At 40.8% G+C, this 23560-nt stretch overlaps 3 protein-coding genes across 6 annotated transcripts; 2 read left to right on the top strand and 1 right to left on the bottom strand.

The window, feature by feature from the left end:
• Positions 1 to 241: 241 nt before the first annotated feature.
• On the bottom strand, positions 242 to 7010 carry lrp13 (low-density lipoprotein receptor related-protein 13). Its single transcript, XM_028032813.1, has 21 exons — positions 6856 to 7010; positions 6636 to 6782; positions 5983 to 6198; positions 5706 to 5903; positions 5315 to 5530; positions 5011 to 5240; positions 4804 to 4933; positions 4467 to 4651; positions 4181 to 4367; positions 3776 to 3988; positions 3520 to 3703; positions 3246 to 3447; positions 2976 to 3140; positions 2614 to 2814; positions 1676 to 2222; positions 1479 to 1595; positions 1278 to 1382; positions 976 to 1203; positions 554 to 893; positions 369 to 477; positions 242 to 299 (listed from the first exon to the last, which is right to left on the bottom strand). The coding sequence occupies exons 1-21, from the start codon at positions 6905 to 6907 to the stop codon at positions 276 to 278; spliced, it is 3996 nt and encodes a 1331-aa protein (XP_027888614.1). The 5' UTR covers positions 6908 to 7010; the 3' UTR covers positions 242 to 275.
• Positions 7011 to 8090: 1080 nt separating this feature from the next.
• On the top strand, positions 8091 to 20172 carry LOC114155259 (mothers against decapentaplegic homolog 2). 4 transcript variants are annotated; one of them, XM_028035057.1, is made up of 11 exons: positions 8091 to 8278; positions 10302 to 10717; positions 11892 to 11981; positions 12071 to 12264; positions 13220 to 13354; positions 13457 to 13519; positions 14760 to 14813; positions 15901 to 16113; positions 16331 to 16468; positions 16712 to 16856; positions 17755 to 20172. In XM_028035057.1, the coding sequence occupies exons 2-11, from the start codon at positions 10482 to 10484 to the stop codon at positions 17876 to 17878; spliced, it is 1392 nt and encodes a 463-aa protein (XP_027890858.1). In that variant the 5' UTR covers positions 8091 to 8278; positions 10302 to 10481; the 3' UTR covers positions 17879 to 20172. The 4 variants fall into 4 exon arrangements, with proteins under 4 accessions (XP_027890858.1, XP_027890855.1, XP_027890857.1 ...); XM_028035054.1 differs by having other exon boundaries at positions 8092 to 8278; positions 13457 to 13531; XM_028035056.1 differs by having other exon boundaries at positions 8165 to 8170; positions 10365 to 10717; positions 13457 to 13531.
• A 694-nt stretch (positions 20173 to 20866) lies between these two features.
• Positions 20867 to 22797, top strand: LOC114155263 (immediate early response 3-interacting protein 1). The gene is made up of 3 exons (XM_028035064.1): positions 20867 to 21041; positions 21213 to 21314; positions 22437 to 22797. The coding sequence occupies exons 1-3, from the start codon at positions 20951 to 20953 to the stop codon at positions 22490 to 22492; spliced, it is 249 nt and encodes an 82-aa protein (XP_027890865.1). The 5' UTR covers positions 20867 to 20950; the 3' UTR covers positions 22493 to 22797.
• The last annotated feature ends 763 nt before the right edge of the window (positions 22798 to 23560 follow it).

Genomic DNA, 23560 nt, shown 5'->3' with positions numbered 1-23560 from the left:
GAATTCCCTTCTGGGGTGCTCTACATGTGTTTAAGCACTTTAGAATGACAATTTACCTTTTCACAACTTGGAATTCATATTTTAAGCAACCAAAGCCCTTTGGAAGACTGTCGGATAATTCACAGTTGCCAATTGCACCACATCCTCATGCACATCTGAGCAGCAGAGACATTGCCAAATAAGTGTCAATTTTTTTTTTTTGCACAAAGTGTTTTAAATATTGAAGACACCTCAAGCCAACTGAAAATGCAAACTCTTTATTAAAAAGTTATGAATTAATCCACAGAAGATACTGGTCCCTGCAAGAGATAACAGGACATTAGATCAGCTAAAACAGGAGTAAACAGATTCCATGTTCATCATGTCACCTCTTTCTTCTCTGAAGTTGCCTGGGCATTCTGTGCACCAGTTGTGGTTTCCACTTTTTTCTCCAGTTCAGACATGCTGGTTTCCACTGTTGCATCCGGTCTCCCTCCTCTGTATTCAGAGGGACACCATTACATTTGTGGCACCAAGAATATGTACACTTTAAATTCAGAATAAGTGTAGAAACCTTGAGACATTCTTTTTGAGGACCACTGCCATCACAGCAATGAGAACTACGCCACAGAGACCTGCGGCACCATAGATGATGGGGCCCTTCATGCCTTTTGGTGCAATGTCTTGACAAGACACCCCACTGTAGCCCTTTGAACATTTGCATGTAGTGACCCCATCAATTTTCACACAGTGCCCTTTCCCACTGCAACGATTCTGTCTGCACTCCGCCGCCTCCAGGACCTCATGGTTTTCCTCTACGGCATTGCCCGGGTTCATCTTTGAGGATGGAGTGTGAAGAGTAGGTGTACTTGGAGTAGAGACCTTTGTTTCCGACTGTTGCTTGGCATCAGCACCTTAACAAAAGCCAGTTTCAAGCAGCGGTTTAGTGAAATTTGAAGCTAGCTGTACAGCTTACCCATTTTAAAGGTTACATACAGTTTTCATCCGAGTGATCGGCGCAGTCAGCATGCCCGTCGCAGAATTTCTCAGCTAGCAGGCAGGTTTGGTCCAGACATATTCTACCACCAGCTGAGCAGCTTTGATCAGTGCTGCAGTTTGTGTCTTTTGCATTGAAGTCATGGGCACATTTGCACGTCCGTCCTGTTGGGGTGGCGAGGCACAGATGCCAACAGTTGCCATTGTTCGCTGCACACTGGTTGGTACCTGAAGAGAATGAGACTTGACCTTAGAATTTTAAAGCAGCACCAAATCCCCTTGAGAATTTAGTTGTCACTTACCTGACTGAGTAGAATTGCTGTAGGCTTTCAAGCCAAGTACTTTTGTGCCCACCTCAAACCATAGTTTTTGCTGCTGATCTTCTCTGTACCAGAGTCTGGTCATATCTGAGGGTAATTGACAGGCATGCCATTTAGAAATATACCATTTAAATTTTAAAATGTTTGAGGTAGCATGTTCCCTCCAGCGGTCATTGACATTACCACCGACAGTCATCCAGATTGGCATGTCACCAAGAGCTACGGCAGTCAGCCCATCACCAGTCTCTAGTTCCTTGTATCCAGAGCCATCAGTCTTGACAAGACTGATTTTCCCCATTCCTGTGAAACATTTGGGTCACTTAAAAAAAATAAAAAAGGAAAAAAAACAAAACAACAACTTTATTCTCATGTACTTGTACCTGCGTTAGCCCAGTAGATCGTGTCCCCAGTACTGGAAAAGACTAGAGATGTGGGTTGAACTGCATCTTTCCACACGACTTTTCGGTTTCCGCCATCCATGTAAGCACATTCTACTGTGGCCTTGCTGCCAGCATCTTTCAGATTTAAATTGGTAAAGCAAACTTGCCCACTTTTAGGATGAAGGGCAATGGAACCCACTCCAGCAATCCCATCTTTTATTAGAATGGCTGTGTATGCCCCGGTTTTTGACGTAACCTGCAGTCGGGACTGTTTGTTGCTGCTCCAGTATATATTAAGGGTCACCCAGTCAAGGGCCATGGCAGTGATTTGGTCATCTAGCAGTTTGAGAATCTGCCCTTTAGCAACCAAGACCGAGTTCCTCAGTTTGAAGGACTTTATTGAAGTTGCGCTGGCATCCGTCAAGACCAGAGTGTTGTCATGTGCGCTGTAGTCCATGATCTTTGCATCACCTACACCAGGGATTGTTATTGGAAAATGCTCAGGCCAGCCTTTTAACTCTGTTGCCTGTTGGGCTTGAAAATAGATCTGCAGAAATAAATTAGTTATGCAGGTCATTAAAATCAGTTTCTTGACTGCACTTATGCCACATTAAAGAATTTTGACGTTCCACTGGTTCAAGAGTCAATTTGTCTTTAGTTAGAATTTCTGACACGACCTTAGCATCTAATGCCAAGGTCTTCAGAGAGCTGCTGACTGAGTTAGCAGGACCAGAACCGATTTTCCCATATTCCCTTGGTCCTGTAGAAGACTTTGAATTGGTTTGAATAGTGCTACACAAAATAACCCCTTGTGTTCCATCTTACAGGCAACCTAGTCACCATGCTTTTCTGCATTCTCCTTCATACTTTTAGAGCTAGGCACAGAAAATATAAAGTCTGAATTTAAAGCAACTTCACAACTGACAGCTAGAGCAAACCTTTGTGACAGTAGGTGGCGACAACAGCAGCAGGAATGTTGATTTGGGCAGACTAGAACAGAGCAGACCATCTTCAGCCAGAGACAGGCCACTGGGACACTTGCACACAGCCTTGCGTCTTGGTGCCAAAACGCACATGTGGGAACAGGCCATCTTCTTGCATGGGCTCTCAGTGTCCATCTGCATTATTGGATGTATGATCTAAAAATTGGGAAATCAGAAACTGGTTTTCAGCAAGCCAAGGTTTGCACTTGACAGTGGAAGACATTGCAGCAGAATACTACTGTAAAAAGTTAGGATCTTCTATAACATCAGATTCAGCTCAAGCATGCATTTACAGTTCTAAATTAGACAAAACTCACCTTAATAGCAAAAGGTTGGCCAGGTCTCTTCAGGATAACCTGCCTGTTCTTCCCAGAGAGTTTGTCAACAGCTTGCACCACTCTCCTCTTTGCATCAGACCAGTAAAGCAAGTCATTGAATACAGCCACAGAAAAGGGATTGGTAGTCTCCTTCAGCTGGAAAATCTGAAAGAGGATCAAGTGCTTTAAATTGATGAACTTTGTTGGGTTACTTTATTGGGGAGGCTTTCAAAGCCAGTTAATCCTGAGAAAACTTTTGGCTTCATTTACCTTCACATTATCACCGTCTAGCGTGGAAGACCCAATTGCATTCAGTCGTTCATCTGTCCAGAAAACCCTTTCTGAAAGGACGTCTACTGTAATGCCACCTGGCCAGCCCAAACTGGTGTTCACGATTGCCTTCCTCTCAGACCCATCCATGCCAGCTCGTTCAATCTTAACCAAGTTGCCAATTTCTGTCCAAAACATCAGCCTAAGAGAGGATAAGTATGAATGTCAGCTCGGTACAGTTTTTAATTTTTAAGTTTCTTTTTTTTAAGCCAACCCTTTTTGTGGTAGTAGGGCCAGAGAGCGAGGCTGGTCCAACTCTTCATCCAGGATGATGCTTTGGTCCAGTGACTTGACAGATGCTTTTGTGAGGCTGATGGCAACAATCTGACTTTTTACACCATCAATCCAGTACAGGTTCCTTGCAAGCCAATCTACAGCTACAGAATCTGCCCGGACACCTTTAAGAGGAGCATTTAGATTATGCTTTAAACTGATTCAGATGTCCGAAAAAGTGTTTTGCCACCCCCAACCTTTAGTGAGAATTCCTGTAGTCTTCTGGTCCATAGAAGACCACCTGATCGTTTCAGTGTCCACACCAACCCAGAAGACCTTCTGGTCTCGCCAGTCATAGTCTATAGACAAGATTGCCCTTTTGGCAGATGAAGACAAGACATCTAGGCTTCCAGTGCGCAAACCATACATGTACAACTCTGTCTGGACAGATGCCAACAGGAATGGTTCGCCTATGAAGAGATTGCAACAATATACACGGTATAAGGAGCAAATTACAATGTGTAAACTTTATGAATGTACACAAGGTTTCAAAAGATAAGTTTGGGACAAACTCCTCTTGTAGACTTTAAGAGTTCAAGATACAACAACTGTTGAGAAAACAGTTCACCTTATTCCTCCCCCCAAATGTTTGGATGCTTTACCTGTGATTTTGCATTGGTATTCATCTGCCTCCATTATAAATCCTGGCTGGCACTCACACTTGTATGACCCAGCTGCATTAATACACAGATGACTGCACACACTTTGTGCCTGGTCGTCACACTCATCTACATCAGCGCATGTTTGACCGTCTTCCATCAGCCTGTACCCTGCTGTGCATCGACAGCGCTATAAATAGAATACAAGATTCACATAAAGTCAATCCACTGCTGTACAGTTTGATGTCTTTTCACCGCTTTGGTTTACACATATTAAGTGGCCTCTCACCGGTCCCTGGGGTGTGCTGTGGCAGCCCTGTGTACAGCGGTCAGCTACAGTACACGCAATCTGGCAGCTGCCCCCCTCATCTGAACCATCTGCACAGTTAGTAATGCCATTACAGACTAGGACTGGATCCAGACACTCCTGGCTGCCACACTGGAACTCATGAGGGAGGCATGTTCCCATTCCACCTGGGAAGTTTAAGTTTTACAAAAAAAAAAAATAAAGTCAGAATTCTAGGAACTAATAGCACAATCATTTAAAGTCTCTGGTCATCTATTATGTAAAGCAAACTATGCATTATGAAATTTTTTCAATTACAGTTAAATATGCATATACTCACATTCCGTCTCATCACTACCATCGTCACAGTCTTTAATCTTATCACATCTCCAGACCGTAGGAATACACTGGGTCTTTGATTTACAAGACCACTGGAAGGCACCACAGCTGACTGGTGTCACAGGGCAATCCTACAGTAGAAGGATACCATCATGCTAGAGTCCTTGTGCAACTCCAGAGTGAGGAAAGAAAGTGCATTAACCAGCACCTTTTCATCTGAGCCATCTTTGCAGTCCTGGTCTCCATCACAGAGCCACTCCTGCACCAAGCACTCCTTGCTGTGAGGACAGCGATGTTTGGTTGTGCAGACCGGTGGCTTGGTGCAGCCGTCCTCATCCGAGCGATCCCAGCAGTCAGGGTGACCATCACAACGCATTGAGGCCAAAACACACTGGCCACTGAGGCACTTAAACTCTGTAGAGCTGCACTGCACATCAGCTACAGGAGGGCCATAGCATGTTAGAGCACTGCGAAGGAGCAGCGACACAAGTTGTGAAGTCGTGCAAGCATACCACAGGTTGCCTCGTCACTGCCGTCGCTGCAGTCCCGCTCCCCGTCACACAGGAAACTGTCGGGGACGCAGCGGCTGTTTTCGTCACACAGATGAGCGCAACCCTCCATGCGCTTGGCACAGTCAAGTTCGTCAGAGCGGTCCTGGCATTGTGGCTCGCCGTCGCACACTTTACTTCTCTCAATACATTTTCTTCCATGGGTGCATTGGAACTGGTCTGTAGCAGGATTATAAAGTCATTCAGACAAAAGAGTACCAAAATATGAATGCAAGGTGTAGCGGTCACCACTACAAGATGCCTTTCTGCAATGGTGGTATAGTAAGCGCCTATCCCACTAGTTGTGGCTTAAGAGTTTACTTGAAGCAGATTATAGCCAGTTCAGGTCACCTACCAGTTCCACATTCTGAGATACAATCTTCCTCATCTGAGCCATCTCTGCAGTCTGGTTCTCCGTCACAGACATGATTGTAATGGACACAGTCTGACTTGTCTTTACACATCTGGGAGCCCAAACCACATCTGAGGGGACGAGACTGACCGGAAGGGGCCGGTGTAGGTCCTGCAATTGTTCCAGCTTCCTCTTGGTCCTCTGAAAACCATGCAACACACACTATTGAAGATGAAAACTGCCCACCCTAGAGTCAAAGATCAAAACAGAAGCCACATACCACAGTTTGCCTCATCGGTGCCATCCAGACAGTCCTTCTCTCCATCACAGATGAAGTTTGCAGGCAGGCAGTGGCTCTTCTCATCACAGTGGTGAGCGCAGTCTTCAGGGTGTTTCCGGCATTGCTGTTCATCCGAGCGGTCCTGACACTGAGGTACACCATCACATACCTGATCTTTGTCTATACACTTCTTACCATGGGCACACTGGAACTGGTCTGTTTGGAAACAGGCATTTGGTTGAACTTTTAAAAAATTGCAATAAGACTTCACTGAAAGCGTTATGGCAACCCACATTTGGCCAGCAATATAGCCATGTAGGATGTTTGTAGATGCACAAATTTTAGCAAAAAATAAGTTACATGCAAAAAAGGAAAGCTACATAATTTCAAGTTAATACTGAGCAGTAGCCCCCCCCACCTTGAAAACAAAAAAATATGAATGTGTCAAGTTTAGTTAATTGAGAAACTTGTGAACAGTACATAGTTCATTTCATTCATGATACTAGGAATACAAGTTAATGTTAATCTGAGCTCAATTTATGGGCCAAGTTCACACAATCTTGAGCCCAGCTCTACATGTCAAATTCCAGTATCAGCAAGTTTTTGCCTGGTGTAAAGAAGGCTACACTCCCAGTTAGCACTTCCAGTCATACCAGCACTGCATCCTGCTTCACAGTTCTGTTCATCAGAACCATCCTTGCAGTCCTCCTCTCCATCACACACATGGTTGTAGGAAATACATTCTAAGCCATCCTTGCATAGACTATATCCCATTCTGCAACGATTAAGACAGCTTCCAGCTGGGGAAGAGAAGAAACAAAATCATGAACATATAAACACACGCCCAAGTTGTGGGGGAAAATGGTTGCTTACCTTGTAAAAACAGTGCCAGCAAGCCCACACAAAGCCATAACTGACCACCCATTGCCACAGGCAAGTCGAAACAAACCAGAAGCCAGGACGTTCTGGCCAGGCAGCTTATAAAGGCACCAGATACAGCCAATTGAGCCTGATTGCACACAGGGGCAGAGCTGCTGGAGATGTTAGGAGCAGCTGTACGGAGTGCCAAAAAATGCCACAATTCACAAAATACATAGCCAAATGTTAAGAATTGCGTGTGTGCTAATTTATTTAAACTACATGTAAATTAATGTAAAGAAATAATTGTTAAAATCACATCAAATTATTTTTGTATTTATTTAAATATTTCAGAGTCCATGTGCTGGATCCTGAATTGATGAACTGTGACTAATAATTGACTTCATAATAAAGTGAGGCCTCTGAAGCAACTATTTGATTGGATACCCTTCCCAATAATTAGACATGAGACTTAAGCCATCTTTGTATATTGCTGGTTTAACTCCACCCACTGACTAGCCATCTTTTTAAGGGTCAAAAATAACATGATTCCAAACATGAAAGGAAAGTTGTTAAAATGTTACTTAGACATATTTTAAATGTTTAATATTTGACCTAAATGGTTAAGGTTTTTTATATGTATATAAATAAATAGTTATATAAATACATCTGTAAAAATATTTATTTTACCTGTTGACCTTAAAAACATAAAAATCTGTGGTTGGAGCTAATATTGCTGTTGGAAAAGGTGATTAGTGTGACGGTGACAATACTCCTCTCATGTTCTTTAGAGGTTATATGAAAATGACTTTAGATTCTGGATGTGGTTAATCCAGAACAATGTAGAAGCATTGTTCTGGATTAAGAGGTTTTTGGACATGACATAAAGAAAACTATGAACTACTAACAACAATTTGAAAACAAATCTTATTTTCGGCCTCCCCTTATGAGTTGCGGTTTTGAACACTGGGCTACCTGTCTCAATCATAAGACTGCTAAGAAAGCAAGCACTGAACATGGTAACTTTGTTCATCTTTCTTCCTTTCTTTCTTTCCTTCTTTCTTTCTTTCTTTCTTTCTTTCTTGTACATCCATTAATCTTGATGTAGATTAATGGTATTTAGTCAAATTACTGTGTCCACTGTTATCGTCGCCTCACTTCTGAATTTCGGCACAAAAAGACTCAAAATCAAAGAACGAACAGATTTCTGTGTCCAATCAGGAGCAATTAAGAGTTCTTGCGTCACTGTGACGTTTGTAGCCTGTTCCGGTGTAGCTAACTCAGCTAACTCGGCAACTGTAGCGCTGGTAGCAACTTGAGAGGAGCCCCTGTATGATTTGGCTGCTGAATTGTTCTCAGAAAATACTTTTATGAGTGTTTCTACAGGTCTCCGGACGGTAGCCGCTGCTGAAGCGGAGCCTTGGACTGCAAAGCTGGGGTAACTATTGAAAGGCTTTTCGTTGCCTTTTCGGCTTGGGAGTGTGATGTTTGGAAGCTGCGGTTAGCTCCGTTAGCCAGCGGGAGCCTCAACTCTGTTTGGAAGAGTTCGTCCAAGATGCTAACAGACCTAGATGCAGATTTTTCAGGAAAAAGATGGGAGGCTGTGTTGAAATGAAGAAACGTTGCATGTACGTCCCCAAACAGTTAATTAAAAAATATTACTCATAAAACACTCGGCCTGAATCAGATGGGTTTTGTGTAAAACTCGCTAGGTGCCGAAGTAGCCCCACTGGACTGTTGCGCACAAGAGGGTTTTCCGCGAATCACAACAAAAGGATTTTTGATAACAAGCTGACTGCTAGCTCCGTGAAGCTAACGTCAGCTCCTTTAGCTCGCGTTTGCATGAGTAATTAACCGAACTTGCATCTCTAACATGTACCTGCTTTTCTTTACCACCTGTTATTTTAACAAATGTTCTTTGGAAATGTGGGAAGCTAACGCTAGTCATTGTGGTGTTGTGGTTTGAGCCCCGCAGGCCCCCCTCCAGGCAGCTAGCAGTTGGCCCTCTCAGGGCAACCAGGTTCTTGTAGCTCGGCTGGCCTTGTCGCAATATATACTAGCCGATTTTAGTCATTTAGCAGCATTCTTTCAGTTGCTTATCGGGCTCGTACATTTGTTTTGTTTGGAAACGGAAGTCCTGCAGTTATGTTAGCTTACGAGCCAGTTAGCTCGGACGCCTGTGACGGGCTAATATTAGATGGACAGTTCTCCTGGTCACTAAATCTCTTGTTTAGCATCAGATTGTGGTGATTCTGGTTAAGTTTTTGGGAGGTTTTTGTTACTCTTGGGAAAGTTTAGAGACCACAGTGGACATCAGTATGGAGCACTCCGTTTTGTACAATAGGTTTAATTCAGAGCTTACCAGCGAAATTAGCCAGTTGTGTCATAGTTTACAATTTGAGATGAGCCTCTAATTTCTTTTGATCGTTGAGATCTGACTTAATGACTTTGGTTTATTTTTACTTAATATGACTCTGCTGGCAGTTTATCGTTAAAGCTGTATAATTATTTCCAGACTAACATGTCTAAATATAGTGATACCCCGATTTTCATCCAAATCCCCCGATTTTACTTGGATCGGAGCTGACTCGGGTCAGCTGCTGAAAAGAGTTGAGTTGGATTTTGTGTTTGTGAAGTACATCAGTGCAGCTCGACAAACGGTGTCTTGTTTAAACAGCGTGTTTTGGGTTTGTTAAAGATGAGATGAAGGTTGGGAACACATGCTTTGTAGATATTAAAAAACAACAACATCTAACTGCCTTATTTTACTGCCTTAAAGAAACATGCAGGACACTCTATTGCATTTCCTTCATTTTAAAGTTTGGTTTTGACACAGTTCAATATAAGGGCAGCAGCTAACGATTACTTTAGGAATCCTTTGTGCAGCACAAAGGATTACTTTGTGCAGAATTTTTGTGATTCTGATTAATAATTGATTAAATTGATTATTCTGATGATTAATCAATTTTATAGTATTTTTAAAACCGGTTGTTCATTTAACCACTTAACCCTTTTTTTTTTTTTTTAATGCAACATTAGAAATACATTTAAAGGTGCAAGTAAACAAATAATTAAATTTCCTTTTCTTTCTTTTTTTTAATGATAAAATAAACATTTTATTGCTTAAAACCGGGTGAAGCTAAAACTATACCACTTGAGGAAATACATAGAAAACAAATGTATATATACTGTATATATATATATTGTACTGTTTTGGCTTAATTACTGCTGGGAATAAATTGGGGGTTTTTGAGTCTATACTCTAGTTAGCAATTAATTGATTACTAAATTAGTTGGCAATTGTTTCAGTAATCGATTAATCACAATTAATTGATTCAGCCTCACTCGGTACTGTTGCATTTCCCCTTAGATTTTTCTCTGATCATATTCACAGGTTTGAAAACAATGTTTTTCTTTCTGATTTTGTGACTTATAATAGTTTTAATTTTTTTCCCTGCAAGGTGTTCAAATCTTTTGAGTGACTTCTAGTGTTGGCTTCCACCCTGTGACTCACTCATTACCAGAGGGCAAGGGCCCGAAGAAGCTGTAGCTCCAAGTTCGCCCTCCCCTCTGTGCGCCTCCACCTCGTGGGTAAGAGAGAGCTCGCACCAAAACCTCCTCGAGGCTCTCGGCGGGTCGAGATGTCGTCCATCTTGCCGTTCACCCCTCCCGTGGTGAAGAGGCTCCTGACGCTGAAGAAGACGTCGACCGGGCCAGGTTTAGCGGGAGGCGGCGAGCAGAACGGCCAAGAGGAGAAGTGGTGCGAGAAAGCTGTGAAAAGCCTGGTGAAGAAGCTGAAGAAGACGGGTCAGCTGGATGAGCTGGAGAAGGCCATCACCTCCCAGAACTGCAACACAAAGTGTGTCACCATCCCGAGGTGAGCTTCCTCCTCTTGTTGGTGGTTGGGAACTGTTTTTCCTGTTTCTCTCCCTAACTTGACTTCGTTTCCAAAGACGTATTTGAGCGTCGGGTTCAGCTGAATGTTACGGTTTGCCTCCCGCTGTGCCAACAGCGTCTGCAGGGTTTGTTAAAGGTCAGAAGAAGACGTTCCCCTTTATCGGTCGGCCTTGATGACCCAGACCAAAGCTCAGCGGGAACGTTTTTGGAAAAGATTTGTTTCCAGGAATTTCCTGGTGTTTGTGTGTCTGATGAAGCAATGGCTCATTTGTCAACTTTCCCTTTTGGACACTTTTTGCAAATGTTTTAAGAATTTCTGAGTCTAGTTTTTAAAAAATTATTATTAAAATTATGATTTTGACAAACGTTCCTCCTCCTCTCATTTCCTCTGTTTTGTGCCATTGCGTGTGCTCCTTGTTGAGGCGGGCACTTATCGTATCGTTTCTCATTTATCAGGATAAATTTGTCAGCATAAGAGTTTTGGTTTATCGTTGTCATAATAAATTCCAATTGATAATATTTATAACGCCACCAAAACTGTCCACATTGATGGGATTGGTACTTTTACTATTTTCTCCAGAAACATAAATAAATACCAATAAAGGTCAAGTCTGCACGCTTGCAGTTAACAACAGTCACCTCACTGTTGCCAACTCAGCGACTTTCTCGCTACATCTACCGACATTTCAGACAGAAAAAATTGCTATGGGCCAAATCGGCAGGTCAGGCTTTTAAAGATTGGTAATCAGCGATTGGCCAGAAAACTGTAATTGGTGCACCCCCAGTTCTTATTATCGCTTATTATCACTTGTGATAAGTTTTATCACTTGTGATAAAACTTATCACCCCCCAGCCGAGTAACTCCATATTTTGTTTGACTGTCTCCACATAAGTTCTGAGATATTTATCTGTAGAAATGCTATTTTTAATGTTCAATACAAAGCCACAACACGGAGAACGGCTTTTTAACATCACTCTTATTTTTTCCTTAAGTCCTTCAAAAAGGCCCCTTTTGCTTGAAGTTAATTTCCACAGCTGAATCTGGTGGCTTTATTTTGCCACAGAACTCCAATAAGAGGTACTTTCCACATTCACACTGAAAAACTACTAATGTTTCTTTTTTTTGTCTGGTTGTGTTTCTTCTCCGCACACAGCAATTGCTCTGAAATATGGGGACTGAGTACACCAAATACGATAGAACAGTGGGACACGACAGGCCTGTACAGCTACTCCGACCAAACCAGGTGAATATCCTCAACTCGCGTTTGGTGTTTCACAGCGTTTTAAGATTAGACGTCAAAAACATCCTTGTTGCCGTTCGCCGTCCAATCAGATCCCTAGATGGCCGCCAGCAGGTCTCGCACAGGAAGGGTCTTCCTCACGTCATCTACTGCCGCCTGTGGCGGTGGCCGGACCTTCACAGCCACCACCAGCTGCGTGCCATCGAGGCCTGCGAGTACGCCTTCCACCTCAAGAAGGACGAGGTGTGCATCAACCCCTACCACTACCAGAGGGTGGAGACCCCAGGTGAGAGCAACGCTCGTTGGCCAAATCGCACACGTCTGGTAGCAGCACTGCTCAGAGAGCAGCCGAAGAGGCAGTCGGCAAACGTTTTAAGACGTTCACCGCAAAGTAAAGCGTTGCGTTTTGACGCAGGAAGGAATTTGGTCCTGGAGCTTTTTGTCTGAACACGGCGAACAGAAACCGTACGCCGCTTATATGTGTTGGGTGGTAAATTATTAAACAAGTCACCAGCAGAGAAAGTAAACAATCTGAGAAACCCTGTTTGGAACGTTCTTGGTTAAGCACCAAGTCACTTTTAATTGAACTATTTAGAGCAGGCGTGTTAAACTTCAGTCGTCAAGGGCCGCAGTCCTGCAACTTTTAGATGTGCCTCTGCTGCACCACACCTGAACAGAATAATTGGGTCATTAGCAAGGCTGATCTACACCAGGAGGAGGTAATTAAGCCATTTCATTCCAGTGTTTTGTACCTGTGGCACATCTAAAAACTGCAGGACAGCGGCCCGTGAGGACTGGAGTTTGACACCTGTGATTTAGAGAATCAATCACAGCCTGATGGGCAGTGTGTAGAGACGGGAGCTTCAAAAATGATCATGGAGATGCTGGCCTTTGATTTTGACCATTTAGCAAGTAAAACAAAGAAAAATAGCAGCAGCTGAACGGACACTGCAGATGACCGACCAGAGAAGCAAACAAAAAAAACTACTGAGACATCTACAGTTTAAAACAAAACATCTCACAGTTTAGTTTCCTGTTTCGAGTAAAACTCTTCCTGTTAGTTTAAAAAAATACATCGCAATATATTCTTAATATAATTAGCTGATATTCCCAAGGCAGTCTTGTAATCTTTCTGAACTAATTATTCATTTATTTCCTATGAAATCTGTTCGATCTGGTTTTAAGTCAAAAAACATTTTGCAACACAGTGAGCTCACGTCTTCCTGTGTTTCATCCTGTAGTGCTGCCTCCCGTTCTTGTGCCAAGACACTCAGAAATCCTGTCCGAGCTGCCACCTCTGGACGACTACACTCATTCCATACCCGAAAACACAAACTTCCCCGCAGGAATCGAACCTCCGAACAACTATATACCAGGTAGAACCGCCTGGATTTTGACTGCCGCCATCGTTTGATAAAGAGTTTTTGTCTGGAACTCCGATTCAGCATCGTCTGGCTTTCTTTCGTTTTTCTCAACAGACACGCCTCCACCGGGTTACATCAGTGAGGATGGAGAGGCCAGCGACCAGCAGATGAATCAAAGTATGGACACAGGTACCCTAGATTAGCACGTCCTTCTCCCTTGGTGCTGATTAGATGGACGGTATTGTTTTTGACATGAAGACATGGTATTATCAGAACCGAAATGAAGGCATGGTATTATCAGAACCGCCTGTTTAGAGCTGCACAATCTGAGGAAAAGATGTGAATATTGGTGGGAACTGCAATAACAACATGACTCGCTGTAAACAAACACTGACCATGTGAATTTGCTTAGCGTTTAAAGTTAAGGTGGGCTACATTCACACAGCGGGCAAATGAAACACAACTCCGACTTCCCCCCCTCCCAGATGCAACTAACATCCTTTTTATTTATTTTTTTTCAAATTGTGACCCAAACTCATCTTTTTTATGTTCTTCTCCCTATCCTTTCTCCCAAATGCAACTCAATCCAATTTTCTTAATTTTTTTTTAATCCAAATTCAACTCAATCCCAACTTTTCCCCCCGTTTTTCCACCAAACGCAACACAAATCCGACCTTTTCACTGCATAACATCCCAATCCCACCACTCTTGGCTCTGACGTAGAGCTAAGACTTCTTAGTCAGAGAAAAGAGACTCCTCTTTAGACGTTAAAATCAATGCTCCATAAAACGCCGTTGTTTATAGTTGTGCTTTCGTTCTATTAGCTTCTATGATCTTGTGATGAAGCTGTCTGCTCCTATTGCTACATAACTTTAAAATTGAATACAGCGGCATGCATTCCTACTTCCCTGAATGGTGCGTTGCAGAGTGATGGCTGTTCTTCTTCTATGCACGTTTTTGACTCCAGTTGAGTTTAATTAGTGGCATTAAACAACCACACACACACACAAAACTAACTTCAGCAAAAGAAAAATGGGACCTGAGCATCAAGGCCTGCTGTGTGAACGTTGCCATAGACACCAGATGACGAGTCCATCTTCTGAAGTAAATGAAATAATTATCTTTTCTCGGTTTTACTGAGAAACTTGTTTCCGACTGCCGTCTGCTGTTTTGACACTGGGATTTTTTTGAATTGACTCTTTACCTCCTAAAACTTCTTATGTTGCTTTGAACGACAAATTTCACCAAACATGTTACAAGATGCAGAGAGGCCGAATGCAAGACACTTAAACAGTGAGCGGTTCTTTGTGATGTGTATAGATATCAGTTTTGATGCTGCGATGACAATAAATGAATAAGGCTGCCATAATGCGACGATCTGCTGTAAAACTTCTGCTGGTTCTGTTTTTTGCTTCAGGTTCTCCACAAGAACTCTCTCCCAGCACTCTGTCTCCGGTCAGTCACAGCATGGGTACGACGTGAACCGCCTGCTTTATCGCTGTTCAATATTATATCGATTTGTTTAGATGGCGATGCACTTGCCGATATCATGAAGTGCGCCACAATATGATTTCTGTTCAGTTTAAGTCACAAATGTGCGATAAATACGACGTGACATCATCCACCCATCTAACGCAATTATTTACATCTATCTGTGTCAATGCACAAAAAAAAACAACTAAAATACGACTTGGCCATTTTCTTTCCAAGCTCTTACAGGCACTGAAATAAAAAGCTGAAATTCTCAAATTGAAGATATTTTAAACTTGATGATATGCTGTAGGTCAATGTTTACATTTTGCATCCGTGTGATTAGGTCGTTAATCATTTAATCAATACGATTAAATGATCATTTAATATAGAACCTTTGTTACTGAGGGGAATAAACGGCAATTTACAAGTATATGGCACTGGAGCTGAAATGATTAATTGTGATGAATCAATTTTTGAAATAATTGTGAACTCATTTAGTAATTGGTTAATAGGAGAATATAGACTCAAAAAAAAGGTCATTTGCTAAAAGAGCAGCACACTCAGAGCAGTCATAAAGCCAAAGCTGTACAAACATTTTGCATTTAAGATTTAATAAAACGTCTTTGTCTGTAAATATGTTCCAGCTAGAAGTCAGATGGTTATAGGTTTAACTTCACCTGGTTCAAATTCTGTAACGATAACAAAAAAATCTTAAGAGCCTTTTGAGCTTTACTAATTACAGTCACTAATAATTTAACAATTTCTTTTTTTAGCTGGAGATGCATCCTTTGCTACAAATGATCATCTATTCACTAAACGAATGCTATGTTTCATTTTAGGCAATTAAATGTTTTTATTTAAAAAAAAAGAAAAAAAAAAAAGAGTCATTTGTTTATTTACATAATTTAATTTATTTCTAATTTTGTTCAAATAAAAAAAAAAAAAATCAGAAGAATGCACCAATTTCTTTGCGTGTTTTTTATCCGATCAATTGTCCGCTCATGTGACCGGTTTTGGGGGGGGTGGCATTTGTGTTACCATGACGACTGTAGCTAACTCCCGATGCGGTGCCTCCCGTCCCGCAGACCTGCAGCCGGTGACGTACTCGGAGCCGGCCTTCTGGTGCTCCATAGCGTACTACGAGCTCAACCAGCGCGTGGGCGAGACGTTCCACGCTTCGCAGCCTTCGCTGACGGTGGACGGGTTCACGGACCCGTCCAACTCCGAGCGCTTCTGCCTCGGCCTGCTGTCCAACGTCAACAGGAACGCCACTGTGGAGATGACTCGGCGGCACATAGGTACGGCACGGCTGAGCGGGTTGGTTTTAGTCAGCGGGATATTTGTTTCATTTCATAATTATTCTGCAAGTTTATCTCAGTGATGTCTAAGTAAGATAGAAGTTTGGAAATTAGTTCTGGGTTTTTGGGGCACATATTCACAAGTTTTCCTATTTGTAAGGCATAATGAATTTGATATATATATATATATATATTTTTTTTTTTTTTTTTTTTACAGGAAGAGGAGTTAGGCTTTACTACATTGGAGGGGAGGTGTTTGCAGAGTGCTTGAGTGATAGTGCTATCTTTGTCCAGAGTCCAAACTGCAACCAGCGGTACGGCTGGCACCCAGCGACAGTGTGTAAAATTCCTCCAGGTAAGAGGCTGAAAATGGCAGCATTTAGGAGGCTGACAGACTGTTTAGTCAGATTACACTGAACAGTTATGACAATGAACCTCCTTTTAACATTTATTTTTAATGTAAGTAAGTTCAAAACTTCTTCATTGTTTTATATTCAAAACTGTCACAAAAGCCTCAAAAAGCTGAACAGCAGTTTGTCGCATTATTCAAAAATAACCTCTGAAACGCACCCCCCGGTTCACGGCTTCCTTCCTTCAGGTTGCAATCTAAAAATCTTCAACAACCAGGAGTTTGCGGCCCTGCTGGCTCAGTCGGTCAACCAGGGCTTTGAGGCCGTCTACCAGCTCACCAGGATGTGCACCATCAGGATGAGCTTCGTCAAAGGCTGGGGAGCCGAGTACAGGTGAGCACCGTCACAACTAGCATTCACTGCTGCCGTGTGCGCTAACGTCTTCAGTTAATTAGCAAGACAACATTATTGTGTTTTTTAACTAGCTACTGTTAAGCCTTCGCTAGCTAGCAGGGCTAAAAGTCGACCAGAGTAAGTGCAAATGTACGCCCGGTTGGCTGGGCGATGTTTGTATTTGCCACTGGCTCGCTGCTTTTGCCAACCCATTCAAGCCAGTAGTAGCTCACAATCACCCCATATATTTGTAGTACTTTGGTGTTTAAATAAAATAAAAAAAATCTGGCATTAAAATGGCCTTTTGAAAGTCTTAAATTTGACTTGCTGAAACCTGCAGAAACTCTGGCCATGATTTAAATATGTGGCACAAAAAGTCTTCTGTAAAGTGTTTTATGTAAATGTAACTTGGGATGCTAGCCAGAGACTTGGACTGTAAATAATCATTGCAAAATGCTAAAGAAAATACATGTTATGATTGCTTTGGGAGAATCTTAGAGCTGCTTTAGCAAATAGTATCCTGCTGCAGGCCGCTGCCACCTCTGGCCCCATCACTCCCAGTACCTTCTCCATTCCATAAATTTACTTCTGTGCCCAGAACCTTAAATGTGGACCGCTTTTCAGAAGTGTTTAAATGATGTTATTTATTGTCCTTCACACAGTTGCAAACTGAAATCCTTTCCAGTTTATGCAAGATGATGTTTAGTTTTTGCTAGCTGACCAACTAACAGACTTTTTTAAAACTCTGCCTAATGTGCTTAAAATGCTGTTACGCACCTGTGAGTTTGGAAAAGTGATTAGTACCCTAAATGTCTAAAGCTTTAGCAGGTGGAATGTTGGGACAACTCAGGACCAAAACTGCATTTTTAAAAAATGTATTTATTTATTTATTTTCCAGGCGACAAACCGTCACAAGCACTCCATGCTGGATCGAGCTGCACCTGAACGGCCCGCTGCAGTGGCTGGACAAAGTTCTCACCCAGATGGGCACCCCGAATGCACGCTGCTCCAGTATGTCCTAAACCACAAAGGAAACGCCCCAAATAACCCTGATACAAAGATGGCTACACTCCAAACTGGGGGAGGGGGGGAATCATAACAGAATTTGTTTTTGTAACATTCTCCGTTGTATTTGTGGTTCGGTTCCACATCCCCGTTTTAACTTCACACACACACAGACAGAAGGAGAACAACTACACATAGTTCAACTCGCATAAACACACATGCAGGCTTTTTTTTTTTTTATGGAAAACTTAAAAAAAATAAAAAATAAAAAAAAGAGATTGGCACTTTGTTACCCATCTATGTCATGCACCTTGTTAAATTGCTTTGCCCCAAATCCTTAATATTAGATCTATTTGTGGTACAAATAAAGAAAATGTATATTGGTTGTTGTCTGGGAAGTAGAGGAAATACCAAAAATATCTGTGAATAGGTTCTCAGTGTTGAATATTGCCTGAATGCTGAAGTGATATATATATATCTATATATATATTTTTTCGTTGTTCCATCCCACCACATCCATTATTCTGAACCTAAGTTTACTTTTCTCTGGGAGACTTCTCTGTTGTCAACGGGAGGCGGCTTATTGAAGAAACGATGGCCTTGGTGACCGTTTTTCTCCTGAAGGAAATACCACAACGTGTTTATGAAATTTGATTCAATTGCCTCTGCCACAATGGCGCCCAATTTATTTCCTTTTCTTTTTTTAAACTAACACAGTGTGTCGTACTAAGACAATACCTACAAGATAGACATATAGGAATGTTAGTAAAATGAATATTTCCATAGCTCTAAAAAAAAAACTGCACTATCAGACTGGCTGTAGTTTTATTGTAGTTGGTATTGTTTTTTTTTATTATTATTTAAATTTTTTTTTGGTCTACCTTTGGCACTCTTCGTTCTTTTTAGCTGATTTGCATCCGATCCGATCCGGCTGGTTTTCCAGCTTCCAGCCAGGTTTTGCAGGGCATGCTGGGCAGGGACCAGAAAATATATCAGAAGTTATCAAAAACAAAATTTCTTTTTGGACGTTTTTGTGGGGTTTTTTGTTGTTATTGTTATTATATTCAACACTGGGACTGCTTGAGCTCTGGAAGGCGAAACGGTTGAACGCCTCATCAGGAGAACTTTGAAGGCATCAGTAAATTCATTCTGTCCATAGCCAATATCCCTGTTGTTTTGCTACTTCTTTTTTCTCTTTTTTGTATTTGTGCGTGTGTATGTACACACACATGCAAAAATAAAAATAAATTTTTCCGTCATTCATTTTTTATTTTCAACACCTCAGTAATTTCTAAAACGAGAGAGAGCGTAGATCATTCCTACATTTTATCCCAAAATTCTAAGCGGCATATTTTTGTCTCAGTGGGGGGGAAAGAGGAAGTAATCACTGCCCTTACATCATATGTAGCTTATATCTAGCCTTTTTTTTTGTTTTCCAAAGAAATCTTTATAGCTAAAAAACCCAGATTTGACTGAAAGTTTGAATCCAGTTCCTTGTAGTTACAGTTTTTTAGATGTTTAAAAATTTTTGTTTTACCCTTTTTTTTTGTGTGTGTGTGTAATTATTGTCCAAACACATTTGACCTTTCTAGCTTTTTTTTTCTTTTTTTTTTTTTGTGCTTTATCGAGCAAGTTGACTACATTCAATTGGCTTTTAAAATGTTACAGCTAAACTGGATGGGAGTGAATGTGCCTGCACACTGGGACATTGTGTGTTGATGTGCGTATTGTGTTCGTTCAGTCTTTAAAGGACATCTTGTACAACGAGACTTACTACCTTAAACTTATTACTTGGTTGTTGCAAGTTTAAATATGTCCCCAGTCCCACCCGTTGATGTACACGTGTTTACCATACGACACTAGAGATTGTACTTGAAGTGCAACTAGTGAATTCTGATTTATTTTTTTCTTCTTTTTTTTTTTTTCGGGGGCGGGGAGGAACTGAACCATGTGTTTGGGTCCAGTGTTACATTGTTTTGATCTTTGGCCTACAACATGTGAATGTGAAAAAAAGAGAAAAAAAAACCCAAACACACAAGAAAAATACAATATAAAAACTGACGTGGGACCAGATGTGCGTATGCATAAAAGTAGTACATTATGTGTGTATTTAACAGTAATCTTTTTTTGCAAACCAGTCAGTACTGTAGACGTCGCAGTTGTTTTACCAAAAGAGGGCGGTATTGATAGAGCAGGTTTTTATTTTTCTTCTTCTGTTTTTTCTTTTTGTTTCTTGACCATGAGCTTCTCAGGCGTGTGGCATATTATGCAGACTTCATAAAACACTAATAAAGATTTTTATTCTCATGAACCTGCCTGTTTTTGTTGAATAATTTTTTTAAAAGTTTAAATATGCAAAGGGGCAGTTTTGCGTGTATTGTAGGGCACATAGTCCCATTTTATAGCACAATCGAGTATGTTACCATCAGCTGTTATAAAGATGCAATTCATGTCAAAGAAATTCGACTTTGTAATTTAGCTCCTTGAAATTGGGCCTCTGTCTCTTTAAGAAGCTTCTGCTCCTTCTGAAACTCTGCTTTGTGCTTGCTAATTGTTGCTGGCTAGTCTGAAGGTGCTCAGTGGGGGAGTGGCAGGGGAAGGGCTGCTATGTGAGGCGGAAACTCAGAAGCTTGGAAACGGCACCGTAGAGGAGGAGCTGCGTCTTAAAGGCGGAGCTTTGTCCAACCAGGTGTTTTCCACAGCTGAATGGTTGCCATGGAGATTAAAGGATTTCTCAAAAATGCTTGAAAGGATCAAAGCAACACTTCAGCTATGTTTTTGACGAGGGAGTAACATAACATGATGTAGTTTTTTTAAAAAGTTGATTTTACATAGTACTGTCCCTTTAATGATGCTCTACATCACACAAAATAAATAAATAAAATGAGTAATTCTGTGAAGTATTGTAATTAAAAGGAGCCTTTATTTTAACAGAATATAAACGAAGCTTGATTCTGTGTATTATAACAATAAAAGAAAAGAGTGCGGACTTCGACCAATCTGACACATTTTCCCATCCTCGGCCACCGTACTCCGCGTCATAGGTAAAGAGATTCAGCTAGCCTGCAGTTAGCTGCTGTAGACTTGTCATGGCATTTACGCTGTACTCTCTAATTCAGGCAGCTCTCCTGTGTATAAACGCCGTCGCTGTGTTACACGAAGAAAGGTTCCTCAGTAAAAGTAAGCTAGGTTGTAAATTCCTCGAGTCGTTGGACAGGACTACTGAATGTAGCCGACTTGTTAGCTTATGCTAACTTCCTAAATTACAGGCTAGTGAGTGTATCAGAATGTAACGGAATTATTTATATATTTGTGTTGTTTTGGTGTTTGTTTGATTTCGCTCCCGGTTAGTCGGCTGGGGAGTGGACCAAAGCGTTGGAGGGTTTGGTGATGAACCAGGCATCAAAGTCCAGCTGATGAACCTCATCCGCTCTGTGAGGACAGTGATGAGAGGTGCTTGTTACTTTTTACTCTGCACATTCTCACACTTCAGACAGAAGATGGCTAAAAAAAAAAATTACGTAACTTTTTATCAGTTTTTCTATGTTTTTAACTTGGGTCTTTGTCATATATAAAGAAGTATTCATTAGAAAATATGAAATTGTCAGCCACATTAAATCTAACCACAAACCTAGAAGAATGTATGCGACGGCGTGTTGGGGTCAGTGTAGATAGGAATACATTACATTTCCGCAAAAAATTTCTGACTTTTTTTTTTTTATTGATCTGAGAACATTTCTAGAAAAAATACCATATACAATAGCATAACCTGAATGTGCAAAGTGGAAAATCTGATAGAAAACACTCAGAAATGTCAAAGATCTTCCACTTTTTCTGAGTAACATCAGACCAGTAAATATATATTTTTAACATAGAAATGTAGACTTCCTGAAAAGTGTGTTTAATTCATGCATAAAGTTATTTTTATCAGACAACCAAGAATGCATATTCTATTTAATTGAATATGACATTACATGGAAAAATACTTATTTTTTAAAATGTAAAAACTGTTGGGTGGGATATTTTTGAATCCCTCACTTTATATGTGAAAGATTGAGTAACATGTTGACTTTCATGTATTTTAAGGTTTTGTGTAGCATCTAATGTAAAATACTGAACTACTGAAAGTTCCATTAAAAGCACCATTTATAGCTACAAAATGTAGGCATGCATTATGAGATGTAAGCATTTCTTTTCATTTTTGCTAAAAAACAATAAAATGGTAACATTTTTACTGCTAAAATCAGGAAATAGATCCTTGTTTAACTTATGGAGCTTTGTAAGCTATACTGTCAAACACAGCAATAGAAAAAAGATCAATTCAAATTACCGTGGTGATGCCATCAAAAATCTCTGTCAAATGGGAATAAATGACTAAAAATGCTATTGGGACACAGTTTGCACTGTCTCCTTTAGAAGGCAAATAAGACTTGAAAAGAAAAATATAAAGTTAATTTAAAATATTATGCCATTTACATCAACACAGCCAAAGTTTTGCAAAAAGTGAATGAACATAATGTCAATGTGTTAAATGTGTCTTTAAATAACCTGATCTTGATGTGTGTTGTCCTGCAGTGCCGCTTATAGGCGTGAATTCAGTCTGCATTGTGCTGCTGCTTCTGTTTGGATGAAGAACAGTTAACCCAGTCTGGATGAATCAGCCGGCTGCCACAGGTCCGTCTGCCCTGGAACCACTCAGAAGAACCGGCTTCATAACATCCCCATGGCGACGGCCTGAATATGAATGTTTCTTTCAACAACAAATAAAGTCATAACTCTGATGGCCTTTCCCCCAAAGAGATGATCAGCTAAATCCAAGTTTTACAATTCACCGTCAGAGATTTCGACTCTTAAAAGTGCTCGCAAGAAATTGGCATCAGTTGTTGAAAACGTTGTTTTTGTCCAAATGCTCAAGAATAAAGAGATTTTCAGATCACTCTGTGTTACAAAGTGTCACTGGAAAAATTCCTGGAGGAATTTGTTATGTACTATAAAAGTTAAAGGATTCTTCTGGTTTTATTTTGTCATTTTTAAAGAATGCTAACTCATTTAGTGCTGTGGAACTTCCTTTTGCGATAATAACGTAACCCATAAAATCCTTTACATAAGTTTTTTAATATTTTTGTGCCTGTTAGTTTGATTTCCAATTTATTCCCATACTGAAGTTTTGAAGTTGTTAATTAACTTTGTTGGGGGCTTTTAACGGCTTGGCAGCCATTTCAACATATAGGACTAAGTTACGTTTCTTATTTTGAAGGGTATCTGTGAGTTTTAATCTGAAAGGCCAACAGAATCACGTTTTCCATGTGTCGTTTTGAGCGTTCATTTATATGCCATATTTTAAAAGGCCAACATTGCCCAGCAATAATATGGGACCTACTCTTATTTTGAAAACCATCTGCAAACTTTATTTTGAATGATAAAAACGACTAACCCTATGGGTCCCTGCAGTAGGCCAATTGTGAATTTGACAATTCATAAAGACTGAGTTTATTATTTTGAGAAGTATGTTTGTTGAAAATTAAAATGAATCCTCTAATCGTTGCAGTCCTGACCAATAAAGGGTCAAACCTACTCTTTCAATAATAGGTTTTAACAATTTAAAACCTTCTCTTGAAATTATCCAACATATATCGGAATACGTCTCGTATTTTGAAGAATATCTTTTGGTTCAGATTAAAGGAGTGCTTTAATTCATT

This window comes from Xiphophorus couchianus, chromosome 12 (genome assembly GCF_001444195.1).
Source record: "Xiphophorus couchianus chromosome 12, X_couchianus-1.0, whole genome shotgun sequence".
Taxonomy (NCBI): Eukaryota; Metazoa; Chordata; class Actinopteri; order Cyprinodontiformes; family Poeciliidae; genus Xiphophorus; species Xiphophorus couchianus.
This window is presented reverse-complemented; position numbering and strand designations above follow the sequence as displayed.